This window comes from Malus domestica, chromosome 07, assembly GCF_042453785.1.
Source record: "Malus domestica chromosome 07, GDT2T_hap1".
NCBI lineage: Eukaryota > Viridiplantae > Streptophyta > Magnoliopsida > Rosales > Rosaceae > Malus > Malus domestica.
The window spans coordinates 12,245,030-12,265,782 of NC_091667.1; the positions used below are offsets into that span (position 1 = coordinate 12,245,030).

General features: G+C 37.0%; 3 protein-coding genes across 4 annotated transcripts; all 3 read left to right on the plus strand.

Annotated features, from left to right (window-relative positions):
- The first annotated feature begins 1,054 nt into the window (after positions 1 to 1,054).
- Positions 1,055 to 5,510, plus strand: LOC103439009 (RGG repeats nuclear RNA binding protein A-like). Of its 2 annotated transcripts, XM_070825219.1 has the most exons (8): positions 1,055 to 1,567; positions 2,486 to 2,560; positions 2,591 to 2,825; positions 2,918 to 2,983; positions 3,116 to 3,248; positions 3,821 to 3,979; positions 4,081 to 4,134; positions 5,001 to 5,510. In XM_070825219.1, exons 1-8 carry the CDS (start codon positions 1,369 to 1,371, stop codon positions 5,184 to 5,186), a joined length of 1,107 nt encoding a protein of 368 aa, XP_070681320.1. In that variant the 5' UTR covers positions 1,055 to 1,368; the 3' UTR covers positions 5,187 to 5,510. The 2 variants fall into 2 exon arrangements, with proteins under 2 accessions (XP_070681320.1, XP_008375773.4); XM_008377551.4 differs by having other exon boundaries at positions 2,486 to 2,825.
- Positions 5,511 to 10,950: 5,440 nt separating this feature from the next.
- On the plus strand, positions 10,951 to 11,871 carry LOC103439008 (uclacyanin-3). The gene is made up of 2 exons (XM_008377550.4): positions 10,951 to 11,224; positions 11,342 to 11,871. The coding sequence occupies exons 1-2, from the start codon at positions 11,071 to 11,073 to the stop codon at positions 11,713 to 11,715; spliced, it is 528 nt and encodes a 175-aa protein (XP_008375772.3). The 5' UTR covers positions 10,951 to 11,070; the 3' UTR covers positions 11,716 to 11,871.
- Positions 11,872 to 12,292: 421 nt separating this feature from the next.
- Positions 12,293 to 15,500, plus strand: LOC139197376 (protein mago nashi homolog). The gene is made up of 3 exons (XM_070824678.1): positions 12,293 to 12,860; positions 14,544 to 14,720; positions 15,261 to 15,500. The coding sequence occupies exons 1-3, from the start codon at positions 12,642 to 12,644 to the stop codon at positions 15,318 to 15,320; spliced, it is 456 nt and encodes a 151-aa protein (XP_070680779.1). The 5' UTR covers positions 12,293 to 12,641; the 3' UTR covers positions 15,321 to 15,500.
- Positions 15,501 to 20,753: the final 5,253 nt, after the last annotated feature.

A 20,753-nucleotide genomic window follows, 5' to 3' on the forward strand; every position in this document is an offset into this window, starting at 1 on the left:
AAAGTCAATCCTGGTACTATTCACTTTACCCTTTATTTTGTCTTTATCATTAAAACTCAAAGTTTTCAAACCCTTTTCATTAGTTTTCCTATTATTAATTGGAGGCAGGCAAGAAAACGACATATCTCATTCTTATCCATTTTTTCTAAAAATACAGAGAGACAACGACACCATTCACTTGTTGATTGAGTGGAGCCCACCGAATGCCTTATCCCGACGACATCAACGGCCCTGATGATGCCACGTTGTTGCTACCGAGCATTGTGGATATAATAAGCCCTACATGCTTCCAATAACACAAGCTAAAACAACGCGTGAAACTTGACGTTTTGGAGACTTTCGTTTTTACAGGTCATGTGCATTTAAAGAGTTTCCATGTTGCAAATAATTTGTAATTCAGTTAGTTTTTTTTACCTTTTTTGTGAGGGACGAAAGATTAAGTTTCTATTATATTATTTATTTCAACTTACATTTGTAACTCCAAGAGAAAAGAGAAAATCAAAAGTTAGACAAATTAATTGTTCGAAAAAAAAAAGTTAGACGAATTAATTGACAATGAATGATTTCATTCCAATTTGTCCATGCTATTTTTACTTTCTTTATTAGATGATGAATCTTGGTCGCTACTATACAATCGACTCTTCTTTTGCCCAATTGGATTGTTGAAGATTGATTCTTCTCCAGATCTGTCCATTGTTCTACATGTCCTTCTTAGCTAGATGCCGCATAATTTAATGTGGTGGTGCAACTTCAATTTGTGGTGATAAACAAATTGTTATGATTTAGATTTAATTAAGATTTGGTTGTTTCAATGTTAGGTATGAGTTTTTAATACAACAGTAAGACCTTTCACGAATGCTACTAAACTTCGAGCTTAAGTGACGTACCATGTTATATTTTGTTATTGTAGATTTTTTAGTCAATGTTAAAATTCGTATCTTGTACGCGTCTAGGATTTTGTTTTAGTGAATATCATTGATGTTTGTTAACAAAAATTGAAAATGAAATGTGTCTATTGGTTGGCTATATTAGGCATGTGCATAGAAACGAGACTAAATAATAATAAATTGAGCATTTCAGATTAGGTTCCCAGAGACACGCATACTCTCACTCTATCCCTCTGTTCTTTGCTCTTTCGCTGGTTGCGGCTAGGGTTTTTCTCTCTCCTTCTCTCTTTCTCTCTCCCCGTTTCTCCCTCTCTGACCCCTAAAGCCTCAATCTTTCAGATCTCTCTCTCTCCCCTTAGTCTCGATATTATCCTCGTCTCAGTACATCCATGGAGATATTGGTAAGGTAGGGTCTCTTTGTCGCCTCTGACAGCAAGCATCTCGCGGATTTTTGGGTTTTTGTGGTGGGTTTATTGAAGAAATGGCGACCATGAACCCGTTTGATTTGTTGGGTGACGATGATGCCGAGGACCCGTCGCAGCTGATCGCAGCTCAGCAGCAGAAACTGGCTGCGGCGCCCAAGAAGGCGGTCCCGGCTCAGCCGGCCAAGGCAGGGGTTCAGGGTCAAGAGACCAAGCCGGCCAAGCTGCCTTCCAAGCCTGCACCTCCTGCTCAGGCTGGTGAGCTTCTGATTGTCGCTTTATATCTAGTTCTTTAGAAAATGCGTTGTGTTCTTGTTTGTTTGGTTTTTGTGAGGTTTCTTGGCATTTTGTTTATCAACTGGAAGTGGTTGCAATGGTGAAGTTATGATTGGAAATGGTTTGCCTTCTGTTTCTGTTGGTTTTGGGTAATCTTGGATTCTTTCCTTTTTCTTCATTGAGATTTAAGTTTCCGGTTTCGTTTACGGCTTTGAATGTTCCATGAATTTTGAATGTTGGATTTTTGTGGATTCTGTTAACTATGGATTGTATTGTTACTTGGTACATACGTTTATAGTCATAAGATTTTATACATTCACACCTACTCAAATGTATGTAATTGTGCATGTTTGCGCACTTTTGTATACGTGTGTTGATAAAATACACCCATGTATATTTCATTAAATGCATAATGTACTTTCATTTAGGGATGCATGTTTTTCTCAGAAAAATGCACAAAACACAGCACTCAGAATGATACTTTTGTATGTATGTACATGCATAAATTAACAGTGGGCTACTTCGACTTTTGATTTTCTTACTCAGAATGGTACTCGTGTTTTTGTCGTGACTATGTTTAGGAGTATTTTATTGTGTTTGCATTTAAAAACACCATTTGAATCAGGGAACTTTTTGTTTTATTTTCTTTTGTTCTCTTCCCTGAAGCTTGGAAGTTGTGGGAAATAATAATGTGGAAAGTTTTATTTCACATTGTTGCGATTTATTGATTTATGTATAAATATACAAGATGAAACCTTTTCTGTGCCTATTATGACAATTTAAATTTGGTTGTATCATTTACTTTTTCGTGGGAACCAAGTTTCAGACTTTCAGTGATACTTTTTTGTGAAATTGCTTTCTCTTACTGTTTGTCTTAAGTAGTTGTTTCTTCTTGAGCAGTGAGGGATGCAAAGAATGAAGCTGGTCGCGGGGGAGGTCGTGGAGGTGGACGTGGATATGGTTATACCCGTGGGCGTGGTGGTGGTGGTGGTGGTGGTGGTGGTGGTGGTGGTGGTGGGGGTTACAATCGCGAATCAGCCAACTATGAGAACACATTCAGCAACAGTGGATCTCCTGCTGGTCAAGGTGCTCATGAAGATGGTGATGAGAAGGATAGGCGTGGCTATGGTGGACCTCGTGGTCCTTACCGTGGTGGTCGCCGCGGTGGTTTTGGAAATGGGGAAGTTGGTGATGGAGAACGCCGCAGGGTATATGAACGCCGTAGTGGGACTGGACGCGGGTAAATGTTACTTTTAGCTTTCCTTTCTAGTACATTATATATTCATAAATTTCTGAGGCTTAATGTATTTTAATTTTTTGTTTTGTTTGCAGAAGTGAAGTCAAACGCGAAGGTTCTGGTCGTGGCAACTGGGGAGCACAAGCTGATGAACTTTCTGAGTAAATGCACCTCTCTTGCAATCCAATTGCATTATCACACTAAAATCCATTTTAATACCTAGTTTTATTTGGTTGAAATACATTTTAATTATGCTGGTGACCTTGATGTCTAACATTTTTTTTTGTACATAGGGTGACCGAAGAAGTTGCTAATGTAACTGAAAAGAATTTAGGTGATGAGAAGCTTGTGGAAGAGGGAGATGCAGCAGATGGCAACAAGGATACCCCTTCTAAAGAACCTGGAGAAAAAGAACCTGAGGATAAGGTGAGTGTCTTCTTTTTTATTTTCATTTTTGTTGCAGCATCTCTCAATAGTTCTGCCTTTGTTTCCCTCCAGAATCAAGGCTATCTGAAATGTCTCGCTGCGGGTTTATTTATTTTCCGTAGGCGTCTAACATTAGTGCAAAGTAACAACTATTGGCTGTTGTAATCTTTAATGTAAATGCTGCAAAAATTGGTGTTATATGAGAATTTCATAATAGGAACCCAAATAAGTGTTTTTTTCTGTCTTGCTAAAGAAAATGTCTGATTAGTTTAATTTGTTTCTATGTTGAACTGTGAAAACTCTCCTTGTTTCCTTTGTGAGGAACAATTACTTTGTTGCGTCAATTATTTTATTGAACAATCTTTTGTCCCTGTAGTTAGCTGCAGATTTTTATTAAATGCAGTCTTTTATGTGAAACCAGCTATGGTTGATGATTAGTTTGATGAACATAAAAATTTGGTATTAGATCTTTGTCTTGCCTTTTATTCAGTCAATAACTTAGTATGCTACTCTAGCCTTTCAGCTTTGTGTTTATCTGCGGTTGGTGATTCTTTTTTATGGTTCTTGAATAGGAAATGACACTTGAAGAGTATGAGAAGGTGCTCGAGGAGAAGAGGAAGGCCCTTCAGGCACTTAAGACTACTGAGGAAAGAAAGGTTGATGCTAAGGAATTTGAATCATTCCAACAGCTATCAAACAAGAAGGCCAATGATGAAATCTTCATTAAATTGGTGAGATCCTCTAGTCCTTTGTAGGAGTATCTAAGTCCCCGTTCGTCTTGTGGAACTTAGCATCACGCAGTCCATTCCACTTGACCTTTTCTTCTTCATAGGGCTCGGACAAGGATAAGAAGAAAGACGCTGAGAAGGAAGAAAAATCCAAAAAGGTACTACTGCCTTTACCTTTCATGGGAGGCTCTCTCTATTTATTAATTTTATTCTCAATCCTGGTTGCCTTCTATGCCCTCTGGCTTCTAGGAAGACTAGTTTTCTTCCCCACTTTTCTGTATCTGTATTTCTATTACACTCATTGGGATTTTGTGGCCTTTGAATGTCTAAGGTGTACCAAATTCCTGCCCAGGTATGATGCTATTGGATTTTCCCCCTCAATGCACTGCTGCTTCCCCCCCCCCCCCCCCCCCCTTTAAAATAGAACCCAGTCCTCCTCCTATTTCTGTGTAGTTATGTTGGGTGCGTGTTATGGTTTAGTTGCAGGATGTGTATCCTGACCTACTGATCAGTTGATTTTGACGAGATCACTTATCCCGTGTTGGAGAATGTTCTTTTTTGCATTTGTAGTTGAAGGGAACATGGGGGCAACTCTATTCCTCTCCCATCCTTCACTGTCTGTTCACCAGAATAACTAACTAGTTAATGAATTATTCCTGGCAATTCCTTAGTCCATTTAGCAATCATTGCACCAGAGCTCTTGAAATGTGCCATAACATGTTTGATCCCGTTGAACTATATGGGGTGGACAGACCACCATGATGTCTAAAATTGATTTGATATGTTAACTGGTATGGCTCAAAGAATTATTTTGGTGATGTAGTCTCCAAATTTCCTGATACATTTGTTCTGCATGAAATTGTTTTTCCATTGACATGCCCTAGGTGGTGTTCTCTCTGGTCATTACGAGAACATGCATGTTTGTTACGTGACACGTGTGTTACTCTTTCAATTGATTTACTTTGTTCATGCTCTCCTCCATGGATCACACTGAAATGCGGTTATCTTGTTCTTGTGGCCCTAGTCTGTCAGCATCAATGAGTTCTTAAAGCCTGCTGAAGGGGAGAGATCCTACAACCCAGGTGGTCGTGGCCGTGGCCGTGGTCGTGGTTCCAGAGGAGGAGGGTTTAGCAGCAATTACTCGCATAGCAGTGCGGCAGCCCCATCCATTGAAGATCCTGGGCAGTTCCCTACCTTGGGTGGCAAGTGAGTTTCATAAGAACCCTGCCTGCATTCTCAGTGGCATTCGATTTTTGGGTTCTTTCCGTTCATCTGAAGCAGGAAATTAGCTAGAATAATTGGGTTTCCTGTATTAATTTTTTTTTAAAAAGAAATTTTATGACTTAAAACTGTAAATTTCAATTTCATATGTCCCCAGTAGTTTTTTTTTGTCTTTTTCTTTTTGAATTGTTATGCAATGTGACTTGGTTTTATGACTTTGGGGCTTGTGAACATCCTTGACCAGTTTTGCTTTCGAATAGATTGTATTGACTTATCGTCTCTGGAATTGGCTATTATTTTTCCTACTTGGTAACCCAGGAGTTGTGTTTTGCGTTATTCCGTTCTATTTTTGTAGTGGTGATGAGATATTTTAATCTGTATGGTCCGCAACAGTGCTCGGGAGATGAGCACTGTCACGGACCATTACACTAAGCTTGCATGCTAAGTTTGTTTGTTGTAGATGGCATGTACTTATCAGTAAGATGTGTTGGTGGAAAATGCTGCTGTCGGATGTTATATGCTTAATTTACATGTGATGTAGATTTAGGGTTTTGTATTGCTTGATTTAGGTTTTGGGTTTCAGAAAGAACATACTGATATCTTAACTCGGTCGGGAGGATCAAATCTATCATCTTAATTCCATGACATTTGAAGTTTTGTTAGTATTCAACAAACCCGGACAATGTTTGCTTTCTTCCACCGGTTTAGGAAATACATATTTGGGACACTAATGCTAAAAGCGCTTCCAGTGCTTCTATTAGAAGCGTTTCAATTTTTTTTTATAGAAATGCAAGTGCTTTTTGAAAAAGTATTTGAATTGCTGTTTTGAAATACAGGAACACTTTTAACTTTTTGAAAAAGTATTGAATTACAAATGCGAAATCTATAGAGTATGGTTGGGTTTTATTCAGTGGAAGACAGGTAGAATCTATACAGTATCGTATTTTCAAATTGGAGTATTTTTAGGTTATTGTTTCACATGTCCAAACTATCTAAATTGATTTTTTTCTCATCTTATCTTCAATTGCGACCACTCCTACTTTACCTAAGATATTCTCGTTCTTAATCATGTCCTTTCTCGTTTATCCACACATCCAACGAAGCATTCTCATCTTTGCTACACTCATTTTTTGCACGTGTTGATGCTTGATAACTTCAACATTCTGTGCAATAAAGCATTGATAGCCTTATTGTTGTCCTATAAATTTTTTCCTTGAGCTTTAGTGCATACAACGTCGTACAACACACTCGATGTGCTTTTCCACCTTATCCATCTAACTTGTATATGATTGAGATCTTCATCCAATTATGCGTTCTTTTGCAAGATAGATCCAAGATAACGAAAGCGTTCACTCTTTGGTACTCCCTAATCTCCAATCCTTACCCCTATCTCGTTTGGACCCCCATTCCCACTGAACTTGCACTACATGTATTCTATCTTTGACCTACATAAACGAAGACTTTTAGATTTCAACACTTCCCGCCAAAGGTTAAGGCTTCACATTTACTCTCTCTTGCTTCATCTATCAACACTATACCATTTGCAAAAATCATACACCAAAGAATATCATCTTGAATATGTGCCGTTAACTTATCTATTACCAAAGCAAAATGGTAAGAACTTAAAATTGAAATTTAGTGTAACCCTATGATTATGAGAAATTTTTAGTTTGTCTTTCAAGAGTTCTTACTCGTATCCTTACTCCATCATACATATCTTTTATTGTTTGGATATATGCTACTCGTGCTCATTTTTCAAGTCTATGGATACCTCACAAATATTATTGGATGGATTACACTTTAATCCATTATCAATTCTTTTGATTTGCTTAAAAGCATAAATCATTAGTCACTTACTATTACGGTTTAGTGATATCATTTTTCACTTGTAAGTGAGAGGTCTTATATTCGATTCTCGCCATAAGCGAATTTGAATCATATTATTGTGAAACTTAGCCCACTTTCCAAACTCTGTAGCGTAAATAATATCGTTTGTTAAAAAAAAACATAAACCATATGTATAAAAAAAAAATTTTAAAAAAGAATTTTAACGAAAAACTCCTGGTACTGTTCACTTTAACGAAAAACCATATTTTTACACTAAAAAGTCAATCCTGATACTATTCATTTTACCCTTTATTTTGTCCTTATTATTAAAACTCAAAATTTTCAAGCCATTTTCATTAGTTTTCCTAAAAAAACAAAAAAACAAATGTAGAGTTGTTCATCTACCCTACTATAAAAAAGGAACATCCCATGGGGAAAAGTTTCAGTTCCTGCTGAATAATTTTCTCATATAATGGCATCAAACATGGACTAAAGTCTAAAATATTTAATTATTATTGATTCTTTCCCAAACACTTTGATACCAAAAAATAAAAAGAAATCCAATTGAAGATTCCCAATCACCCATAATTTTTGCAATAAAAGTTAGACACCCATCTCAGCCGGCCGTGGCATGGCAAAATGCAAATAGTGAGAAAAGAAACCCTTCAATTCCCAACTCAATCACATCATATAACAACAGAGCAAGTGGCTCTCTACCACAATAATGGAAATAAGTGTTGTCCTTACACCAGGAGTAAATTAACAACATATTTAATTCACAAGTTCACCAAAAAGGGTTGGTTTAATTCAAAATTTGAGAAACGAAACCCACCAACTCCCAACTCAATCACATCATACATAACAACAGAAAACTCTACAAATAAATTAACACAAATTGCAAATTTAATTCACAAGTTTGCCAACGAGGGTTGGTTTAATTCAAAATTTGAGATTCCAAAGCACAACTTTTTGGATTAAAGTTTAAAGCACTAGTAGACGCACCATTTTTTTGTTGGCCTCATCGGATAAACGGTCCTTATGATCATTAGTATTCGGAAGATAATTTATATGGTAAAAAATTACGATTTAAACTCATATGGTGAAGTTTATTAAGATATATTCTCAAAATTAAACTTTCTGTTATTCTCTTATTAATAGCCTGCACATGAGCCTCATGTGTGAGGCTGAGATGGTCATCACATCCCTTCCGTTCATCATTCATAACTAGAACTCTCATTCACAATCGCTAGCCATTCTGAAGTAGAAATTGCGAGTTGAAGTCGAATCCGAATGCGCAAACAGAATTCTTCGACTGAAATTAGAGAGTGGAACGATGAAACAATGAATCTCACGCAGTTGGGTGTTAGGGTTCATCGTTGGAAATCAAATTGGGTTTGAGCGAAAGGTATGTATTTGTTTTGGTTTCTGATTGATGTTGTTCCGTCCAATATATACTACTTCTTTCCGAATCGTGTAACAATTAATCAGATTCCATTTGTTATTGTGCAAGCCACAATGGCAAATCGTCAAACAATGTGCATTTGTTATTAATCAAAGTGGTTTGGTTCGGTTTCAAAGACTGTATTAAACTGAATTAAAGGAATCTTTGATTAGTTTAGTTTGTTCGGTGGACCTATTCGAAAACAGCTTAAGCCAAACCAAACCCTTTTACGTTAATTTTATTATTTGTTGACCCTAGATATAATTTGGTTATGACCATTTATAATTATATTCCATCACACACAATAATGCCAATCTTTAACATATTATTATATTTCGTTGTTTGTCATTTTGATCACATACTGCCAATCATTCATAGTTGAGATGTCTCACTTTTAGGTTATAACGATGCATGTGTTACAATTTGAGTGGAATAGTAAAGTCATGTGACGGTGTTTCAAGTACACCAAAAAATTGCGTTGAAGAAAAGTAGTGCATCAGCTGGTGCTTGCCGAAATTGCTTTAAAACGTCATCTCCAAACGACTTATCTCCATGTTTTCAATCGTTTTTGAAATATTTAATTTGTTTGAATAAGAGAATAGCATATGGCTTCTTGTATGTAATTGTAGAGAAAATTGTACCAAGTGTATTTTAACTTTATCCAAATAGAGTAATGGTCCTCAATTAAAAATCCATGATTATTGGTCCTTTGATTCATCAAAATATATAGCTATAGTATTTTTCGTCAATTCCGTTAAACTTCCATTAAAATGAGTCATGTGCCACGTATGTGAGGTCATAATGAAGGGGAAAATATGGGAAACTAAATGAAAAAAAATGTAGAAATGGTCCTTCGACTTTAACCCAATTGGAGGAATGGTCTCTCGACTTAAACCCAATTGGAGCGATGGTCCCTCAACTTTAACCCAATTGTAGCAATGGTTCTTTCAACACGATTAAAATTCTGACGGAGTTGACGAAAATGATCATAGTTGCACGTTTTGAGGAGTTAAGAGACCATTCGTCATGGATTTTTAGTTGAGGAACCATTGCTTCAATTGAGTTCAAGTTGAGGAACTATTGCTACAATTTCCTCTGTAATCGTAAAGTGAGTGAGACTCTCTACAAAGGTCGAACAAGCGACTCTCAATCGCATTGGCCATATCCTTTGACTTCACCTCTGGTCTTGTGTGGTGCCTATTCTATACTAGTTTTTGGTTTAGGTGTGGCGATAACGATCGAAATGGCATCGCTTTTTACTTCAAAATTATGTCATATATGAGAGGAAGAAGTTTGAACATGTATGGCTCATGAATAAAATAAGGAATGCTTTAACAACTCCACCGGTTTCTTGGTGTTACACAGTCAACAATCATTTTCCCAAGGCTAACAAATACATTTTCCAATATTTGAAGATGCATGAGAGAACAAAAGGTGTGGGTTCAAAGGGTACCTAATCTCTACATTTTGATGTTCCTTATCTCATGTTAGGTGGCAATGATAGAGCAAAAATAAATACATTGATATAAATGATGAAATCATGCATATATATACACACACGTATAGAATGTAGAGGTATTTACGCATTTTTCCCCAAACTCGTAAGGAACTGCCAATTTTCTCTAGAATTTTAATTTTAGCCGATTACCCCCCTAAACTTTTATAATTGGCCAATTCCCCCCCCCCCAAACTTTAATTTTAGCTGATTAACTCCTGAACTTTCGTAATTGGGGAATTTCCCCCCTTAAACTTTAATTTTAGCCGATTATTCATGAACGTTTATAATTGGCCAGTTTATAGTAACAAATTTGTTGAGATGAGTAATTAGTTTTCTTATTTGAATTTGGGTCTTGAGATTGAACTAGCGGAAGAGAAGAAGAAGAAAACAATATGTTGTCCACATTAAGAATAAAATTACCATTTTGCCCTCAAATGGTTGGAATGTGCCGTGCACGTGACCAAGATGAATGGAAAATTGGTTAAAAAAACTCCAAAATCTAATGCCAGGGGGAAATTAGCCAATTAAAAAGTTTAGGAGTAATCGGATAAAATTAAAGTTCAGGAGGAAAATTAGTAATTATAAAATTTCAGGAGATAATTAACTAAAATTAAAATCGAAAGGGAAAATTGACAGATATATTGACCTTCTACTTCATTAGGTTAGCTTAACTTTTGCTAGGGTTTCTGTGTTAATGTACGAGGACATAATGACTAAGCTAACCTTTTGCATATACTTTTGCCTAGCACACGAAAGTTGACGAAAAGCTGCTCTAGTTTTCCTTCTCTATTTTAACAAAGAATTGAGTAATAATGTGCATCATCTCCACCAAGTCCTTAACAACTAAAGCTATACATAAGAATAATTGTTTTAGTAGTAGGAAAATAGTAGCACCCAAACCAAATAAAGGTGTTGTTGGTAGGTGAATGATTCTCTCTCATTCCTATTTGTATATTACTAACAACTCATTATACTTTCAGCTAGCTGCCTCCCTATATATGACATATTACATGCTCAAGGGTCCTCAGCACTCTCTCTCTCTCTCTCTCTCTCTCTCTCTCTCTCTCTCTCTCTCTCTCTCTAAACTACACAGAGAAGACTTCAAACATGGCCATTGCAACAGCTCTGCTGGTCCTCCTGCTGGCAGCCCCAACAGTGTATGGAGTGCAGCACATTGTCGGTGACGCCTCTGGTTGGAGCACATCGGTAGATTATGACTCTTGGGCTGCAAGTAACGCCTTCACTGTTGGTGACACTCTTGGTAATCACATGCTCTTCATAACCCATGATTGCTCTTTCTACGCTATAAAATAGGGAGCTCATAGGCACTTGAACATGTTTCTCTAACACCTCTTGACCTAAAATTTGATCTTACCAGTGTTCAACTATGGTAGTTCCCACAAAGTGGATATTGTAAACCAAGCTGACTTCGCCAGTTGCAGTTCAAGCAATTCCCTAAAAACCTATGATGATGGCGCCACAACAATCACCCTCTCCCAACCTGGTCCAGCCTACTTCATATGCCCTTCTGCAGGTCACTGTGGTAATGGCATGAAGCTTTCGGTCAATGTTGTAGCAGCTGGCACCCCAAGTGGTACTCCGTCAACCACCCCATCTACACCCACCACTCCTGGAAGCATTGTTTCACCACCGCCACCACCACCGCCTCCTAAGGGAGCAGCAAATACTCTTGACATGAATATGCTTGGGTTTCCACTTGTGTTGGCAACCTTGGTTGCATTCATGGGCTAGGGAGGAGGCAATGCTATTGATCTTTGTTTTTTTTTCTTTTTCTTTTTCTAGTTTAATAATTGACCAAATCTTCTTGTATTTTGCTGAATTTGGGTGGTGTTAAGAGATGATAATGTAGATCTTATGTTTATTATGAATGAACAATTGGTTCGTAAACTTTCGGAATCTCTTATCAAATACCCTTTGTCTGATAAACCTTGTATTTTACCCCTACTAATACACTGCCCTGCATTTTTCCTTCAACAATATTTGAAGTCGAAAGCTCTGGTTCGTTTCGAATTCGTCGTGTGGAAGACGCTGCCGGAGACGGTCTGTGAAACTCAATGAAAATATTTTAATGCACGGGGAAGTTACAATTCAATTTTTGTAAATATTGTCCAATTCTGTTGGGCAATAATTAACGGGTCATTTATAACCCAATTTCATCTTAAGCTCGGTTATTAACGGGTCATTTATAACCTAGTTTCACCTTAAGCTTGGTTTGACTGATTTGTTGTCAGCCATTTAGATTTGGCCGCACACATATCACTCGTTTGAATATGCTTTTAAAATAACTAAAAACATTTTTGGTGAAATTGATTTTAAAACCAATTCTTCGTAAAAATACAAGTAAATCCTGAAAAATCACTTAAATGCTTCCTAGAAGAAGCAGAAAACTTTTTAAGTGCTTTTGAAATTCAAAATATTTATTTCAAAAACCTTTTTAGTTATTTTAAAAGTACATCTAAATGAATTCATTGTTCGAAAACACAGATCCGGCCCTCTAAAATATTAATTTACAATTAAGCCCAGCACGAGAGTCGCGCGACCCACAAAATTCAACCCCTTTTACCTTCGCCTGAAGCCCTCAAATCTAAACCCCCTCCTCCTCCTTCCTTCCACTCCATCTGATTTCAAAGGACAAAAAGCAAGCGAGAGAGACGGAGATGGCCGGAGAGGAAGAGAACAGTGAGTTCTACCTTAGGTACTACGTCGGCCACAAGGGCAAGTTCGGCCACGAGTTCCTGGAGTTCGAGTTTCGACCCGACGGCAAGCTCCGCTACGCCAACAATTCCAACTACAAGAACGACACTATCATCCGCAAGGAGGTCTACGTCACTCCCGCCGTCGTCAGGGAGTGCCGTCGTATCATCTCGGAGAGTGAGGTTCGTCTTCAATTGTAAACCCTTTTGTTTCTGTCACTTGTAATCTCTCTATTTGTTTTGTTTTGGGTTTCAGGGTTTAAGGGTTCTTTTTTTTTTTTTTGATCTGGTGATTAGGGTTTTACGGTTCGTCTGTTGTTGGGGTCAGTGTAATGCTACAATTGCCTACATTGCAAAAAGAAGTACGATATTTTGGTGTTTTATATGAGTTATTGGGTGCTGTATTGGAATTATATTATGCAGTTTAGGGTTTGTTTTAGGAAATTTTGAGGGATTTCTGCTATTTTTATTTATTTAAGGGTGTTTTGTTATGTGGGTTTGTGTTTGTTGTGGGAAATTTGATGGGTTAAGTGGAATTTAGCGTAAATGGGATATTCTCTGTTTGGTTTCTCAGATTGGGGGAAGGGAAACAAGGTGGATCTTTCGTGCATGATTGAGGATATTTTACGGGGGCTGGATTGTTTGGATTGTCACTTGTTAGTGTCTAACTGTCTATTAATTTAATTATTTACGTTATGTTGATTATTTGTTTCCGCTTTAGCCTTGGATTTTCGTTTGGGTTCTGTGAAAGTTGAGGTCGAAGAAAATAAGGTGGTATTGAGTTTAAAAGAGGTTTCATGTCTTGTGTTAGGAACGTGAATGCATTTCAGCTTATGACTATTACCCTATATTTGGATTAGGAAATTTAAACTTCCTGTAACTTAGGCTAAATTTGTTAGGCGTGCCCTACAAAATGACTTGGTCCAATACATTTGGCAAAACTTTCAAATGACACCTTTCAAGGTTCTATTTTGAAAGTACTTTGTTTAATGTATTTGTAGTGTTTGAGTAGCTCATTGCTGATATCCTTCTGGTGCATTTATACCAATTAAGTGTAAAGTTCCTTGGTACTTTGAAAGCCCCTCATCCAAAACATAGGTTTATGGTCATCTGATTGATGGTTTAGGCTTTTCTATCTCATCCTCAAGCAGTCAGGGGATTGAGAAAAAGTAAAGTATATATGTGTTTGGTTCTCGTAGGATCTAAGCAATTGTGATTTAATGTGGTTGGTTTTACATGTGATTTAATGTGGCTGGTTTTAGAGGTGATTTAATGTATGGTTTCAGCAATATACTACCACCTTTTGGTTAAAGTTTTTGGGTTTCCTGCTTGGAGGCTGAGAGCATGGAAAATTCGAGATTGGGGAAATGACAAGGAAATTGTGCCTGTCCAGTGAGGCAAATATTAGATAAAATAAGTGTATTAAGTTAGAAACTGTGAGCTTTTGGTTGCCTAAAGTCATTGATGACTAGTATTTAATAGTAACATTATTGGAGTGTATTTTTGGATTCTCAGGTATTGATAGCAATCTGAATTTTCTTCTAATATTTCAGTTAACATTAAGTTCAAATTGGGGAATCAAGAGCAAGGAAATCACCTCTAAAACATGAAGTTCTATTTTTCCATTAATTAATAACACTTGTTTCAGATTGCCATCTAATAAGGTTAAAGGAAACGTTGATATTGGGTGGAATTAGCTCATGTTTTATTAAAGGATGGAAAACAAACATTCGTTTTATCTTAACTGAACAGTGAAAGTACTTGTCAAACTGATTGATCTTGGGAACTGTATTCTTCCCGGAATTTGAGTATTGGAATTCTGCTGTCCTGATTTCCTTAATTGGTTGCATGTTTGCTTCAATTCAGATCATGAAGGAAGATGACGTGAACTGGCCAGAACCTGACCGTGTTGGGCGGCAGGAGCTTGAAATTGTAATGGGGAATGAGCATATCTCCTTCACTACTTCAAAGATCGGATCGCTTGTTGATGTCCAGAGCAGTAAGGATCCTGAAGGTCTTCGTATCTTTTATTATCTCGTTCAGGTTAGTTAATTTGCACTTTCATTTAGTATTAGGAGATGCTTTCCTTTCCTGGATTCTCATTGCATAATGCTGATAGCTCATACATGTCACTGCTGTAATTATGTCCTCCCATAAGCGAGATTTCACCGTGTATAATTGCTGCATGGTATGAGCTTGAGCTTGTTCTGTGGAATACACTTCTAGTATTCAATGCATTCTTGTATGTTATGTCGTAGATGGAGAGAACATGCTATTATGTGCATATGTGAGTTTTTGAGAATCAGGTGCTTAACAGGGCAGTGCTTTTTCCACGGATGTTCAAACCGTTTGGTGTTGAATGGCTTATCTTATGGAAGAATGATAAGATGGTATCTCTGCCCAATTTTGCATGGGTGGTGGGTCTATGCTGGTTTTTCTATTTATGCAATGAAACACCTTAGTTTCCTCACATGTTGTATATTGTGTCCATTTTTAGCCTCGTATACGAGTTCTTTCATGAGTGACTCAGCATGAGTTTTCTGCCCATGACTGTTTCTTAATGACGTTTTTATTTGATCGCAGGATCTGAAGTGCTTTGTGTTCTCTCTCATCTCCCTTCACTTCAAGATCAAGCCGATATAAGATGTATCAGTGTTTGCTTGACAAGTTGCACTCCTGGGTTTTGTATGCCTTTCGATACAGTTTACATTTTTAATATGAAGGCCTAATCATTTGACAATCATTTTGTAACTTCTGTTATTTGGATGGTTACAAGTGGATTTCGGAATATAGGCCAAATGGAATTCTACAATCTGTTGCGAAGTCTCCAGTTTCTTGGTGTCGACTCTGCACCTCCTACTCTGTGTGTTTCGGGGCTGCAGGCGGCAGCGGTTCATTGTACCGTGTGCGCTTTCTTACGTGCAACTGCCAAAGAAAGCAGAAAGTATGCCAACTGATTTAGGTGGAATTTATGATATTAACATGATCATTGTCGTTTCGCAACTCACTGTATTGCTTCAAGTGCATTGCAATTCTCTCTTTCAATATTCTTACTCACTCCCCAAAAGGTCAGAGCCTAGAGAGACTAAATTTCTAAATCAAATCTCGTAAATTAAATGATGTGGATACTGATGATTGGATTATTTCTCTCTAGCATTATTCCCTGGAGAGACAAGCAAGTACGACTACCCGGACTTGGGCTAGCTTTGAATCAAACAAGTAATTTGAAGGGCATTTTTATACGCATCCTGGAGAGGTCATTCTAGAATGATATGAGCTTGATCTATTGGTAACTATCCATCTTGGAACGGAGCACACTTTTAGAAACATAATTAGCGCCAATTGTGAGTAAACTATATATTTCTTCTACATAGACTTGAGTAAAAGCCAATCCGACTAGGGCACCATGCCCAAGCCCACCCCCTTGTATCCAGGGTGGTGTCGTTCATTTTATCTTTTGTAGAGGCTAGTTATCTTTAAGGTTAGACACTCATTCACCTTTTCTTTTATATAAGCGATATTCTACTGAAATTAATCGAATTTGAGTACATAGGGGATATCAGGTCTAATCTAACCAATGCGGCTACATCCACGTTTTGCGACACTCATTCAGTTAGAAGATGAAAGATCCACTTTAAGATAGTGTGGAAAAATATGTTTGTGCGAAAATTAGGTTTCATGACATCTTCCAATCATTATTTTTACATAAGCTTTATCATGATAGTGATTGACAGATATCGGCTACCAATCTATAGTATATTTTATGTTTACTTGTGGCTGATTCATAGAATTTCATGTTTATAAATGGAGGTTCTACAATAAATTTCATGTTTATAATTAGAGGTTCTACAATAAATTTCTATGTAATGAACATCTCAACCATATTATAAATCTCTGTAAAGAACATCTCTACAAAGATTCAATAAAAATAAAGGAAAACTAACTTGAAAACTTTGAGGTTTAATGATAAGGACAAAATAAAAGGTAAAGTGAATAGTACCAGGATTGACTTTTTAGTGTGAAAATGTGGTTTTTCGTTAAAGTGAACAGTACCGGGTGCTTTTTGTTAAAGTTCCCTAAAAATAAAGGTTGTTTAGTCAATCAATTATAACAAAATAGATAGATGTGGTTCTTACTACTTTTATCTAATCCGTCCAAACGTTTTTATACAATATGAAGACTAAACGATCTCATATTGTATTCATTTTATAAAGTTTTTTTTTTTTATCATAAGCATGAAGTTCCGTAATCGGCCACATAATAAATTGAGGAGAAACTCCTTGTCACAGCCTGTCCCGAAATTTATTTATTGTGGATGTGAAATGATGGAATTGCCCTTAAAGGCTATTAAGGTACGTGTGACATGTTATTCGTATAAATGTATACTCTCCTAAGTTCTTGGAAAATTTAATTAAGTAGATTAAAATGGTATGCATTTTTGTGTGGTTAGGGATTTAAGAAATTGTGAGTTTGTGTTGGGTGGACCACACACACACGGGACAAGCACCTCCCCGTGCTCTCTCTCTCTTCCCTCTCAGTTTCTCTCTCTCTCTTCCTCTCGAAACTGTACAGACAAGGCACCAAACCCTCAAATCTTCACGGATCGACGTCAAAAAGGTGAGTTTCTTCATCCTTGCAACCTCCTGAGTTGAATGGTACCATTTTTAGAACTGGAAACCCTCAAAATCACGTGAAATCCGAACCCCAGTTTGATGTCACTGTTCATGCACACGTGAAATGTTGATTTTCAGGGAATTCTAAGCTTACTGGGAGAGTACTTAGTTTGAAGGTTTTGGACGTCGGGATCGTAGGGTTCGAAGTTGGCCGATTTTCTTGGATTTTCTTCGGTGAGATTTCGTATGTTTTTTAGCCTTAAAGTAGTATAGCGTGATTCTACATGCTTAGGGCTTCATTTTGATATAAAATGCGTAAGAAATGGTTGAGAATTGACGGAGAACAAGGAGATTGAAAAATCCCCAGTTTTCCGGCGCCGGCGAAACCAGTCCGGCGACTAGAGGAAGAAGATGACGCGCGTGGGGGCGCGTGGGTCCGTGCCCCTCCCGGTGCGTGGAGGCGCGTGCAGCATCGAAATTTTTTTCTAAAAATACCTCGACGTCTGTGACGTCGAGTAGGTCACTGTAGTATATTCATATACACAATTTGAGCATCGTATGAGAAGTTATTACGTATTGTTGATTGTATGCTTTAAAATAACGTTTTTATAGTTGTTTCGTATATAGGTGATACCTATCCCGAGGACGAGCGTATTCAAGGGCGTCACGGGGGTTACGGCCCTTCGACTTACCAGTGAGTGGGCAGTTATTTTTTGTATTTACCTATATACTATTGATTTTTCCCCAAAATTGAATTTAAATGAAAGTATGTTTTAAAATGCCATGCATGCATATTATGAAATATCTGAGTTCGTCATGGATGCATATATATATATGAAATGGTGTTGTGGACGTACAGGTGAGTATCAGGTGAATTTTATGTTATTCAGGTGAATTATTGATGATGTGAATTGTGTTGAGAGCTCATAACCTGCACCCCTGGTGTTAATGCTTATATTATTCACCCGCACCACACGCTCACTTTGGATCCAAGTAGGTGCATGTCGTACAGACCATTAGAGGGTTCCGACATGTCGTACAGACCATTAGAGGTGGTTCCGACTTGTAGGTGATTTTAGATTATTATACAGTTGTTGATGAGAGAAGCACTAGAGCGTATTCTTACACCTTTCTTATCGTACGGACTACTTCAGGTAGTTTCGATTTATGTGCAAAGTAACGCCGTACAAGTCACTATGGTGACTCCGGTTGGTTGGATATTGAGCTATAGAATTAACCGTACAAGACTAGTTGCAAGGTCTCCAGTTGATTCATTATTTCACCTGTTATATTGATGCATCCTTAATTTGTTATTGACACTTATACCATGGCATACTTTCTGGTTTTTGATAAAGATTTGTGATTTGAGATATATGAAGGTTTATATGCATGTTATGTTATTTTCTGGGAAAGTATACAAGTTTTACAGCGAGGGGTTAGAAATGTTATTAAATGAAATGTTTTCGAAAAGTTTTGTTTTACTAACCCACTCAATTTTGTTTTGCACTCCTCCAGGTTCTAGTTAGCAACGTTGGTGGCCCACGAGGATTCCCACGGCGTTCTGATAGACTCCTTAAATGTAGGACTCACCTGCGGGTGTTGTAATTTTAGTTATAGTCCTACTTGACTGCACCTAGTACTTACGCTCTGAATATATGTGTTTCACACTTAAACCCACTCTAGCATGTTAGTTGGATATTATTGCTAGTAGTTGGTTTTTATTTATTCGTATTTCCTTTATCTTTTGCTTCCGCATTGCACTTTTGGTTACGTCACGCTCACGTGACGGCCAGCACGCCTTGATTCTAGGATCGGGGTGTGTCACTCCTTCTCATCCATTGAGGAACAAGCTAATTCCTAACAAATTTCCATAATTTGCTACATTTTTTTGTGCCCATCCATAATTTGCTACATGATTTCATTTTCTAGTACATCATATCATCCTAAAATCCAACATGTCATCAAACTTAATAATTGATATAGTCACAACTCATAGATTAATAACTTCAATGTTCGCTAAACCTTCAAATTCAACATCTTAACCTAGTTGGTAACCATAAAGGAAACTACATGAATAAAATAAAAGGAAAATTTCATTTAAACTCATATAACTTTTCTCTACATCCAATTTAAACTTTAAATGTGAAATGTATGTATTACCCTATTGCATAATCACCATCAAGTACTAGATAAAATTAACAGTAAAATAAAATTTATTTTTAAACCCACACCCAATAATATAACCTAACAAAAAATGACACTCAATACAAATCATGTTATTAAAAAATTCATCAGCAATAGAGTTTTTATGTTTATGTTCATGCTTCTGTCTCTTACAAAAAAATTGACAGCACCCGGTACAAATGAACAAAAAAATTTCTCACCAAATGGAGTTGCTCTCAACTAACTTTTCTTCTATCTTCCTTCGAACTGTGACCTAGGTGCAAACATATGCTGATATATACACACCAGCGAGTGTGCTGGATAAGCCAAAATAAATAAATGAAAGAGGGTAGTTTAAAGAGGATGACTTGTTTGACATGGTTACACAAAGCAACATAGGATTTATCGAGAGCAACAATGTAGAGGGTAATGGAGACTCCATTAAAAGAAATTGTTGGAAGGAGATAACGTTAGAGGAGAGAATGCTTTGATTTTGGATTTTTATTTTTTTAAATGGGTGTAAAAGATAAACTGAATTGGGTTTGTGAGGACAGTTTAAGTAATGAATTTGGGTTTAAAGAGATATTAATAATTTAATTAAAAATAATATGGGTGTAAAGAGTAAGATAAGTGTAAAGAGAGGTTATATTATATGAGTTCAAATAAAAATTTCCAAAATAAAATCATATAAATATCAATACCAAAGCAACTGGTCCGATTCGAGTTAGGTTAGTTTACAAATGCTAAAAAACTATAACCAAACTAATTCATTACGATTTAATTTTGTTTGTTGACTTTTCTTTAGCCAAAACTAAACTAAACCGTCACTCAGTAATACGGTATGGTGATATTCCTCTTTACTTGTAAGTGAAAGATCTTAGGTTCGAATCTCGTAAAATGATAATTCGATACTAAATTAGGTAGCTCATTGTGTGTCTTAGCCGAACTTCCACACTTTTCAGTGCAGTATAATCGGTTCGATTGGGTTGATGCCCACCTTAGGCCATCTCCAACCGAGGGCTGGCCAGATGGCTCGTTTTAGCCATCTGGCCCTCCAAGATATTAATATTTTAATGAACAGTACATGACCATATTTGCCTCCGTTTCCAACTGAGGGTCATAGGGCTTGTTTTAGCCCTGTCACAAAAAACCGTCTTCAATCGAGGGCCAAGGGCCAAACATAATTTATTATTTAAATTTAAAAACTACAACAACTTAAATTCAAATCCAACAACAACTTAAATTTAAAAACTACAACTTATATTTAAAAATTACAACTTAAATTTAAAAACAACGAATT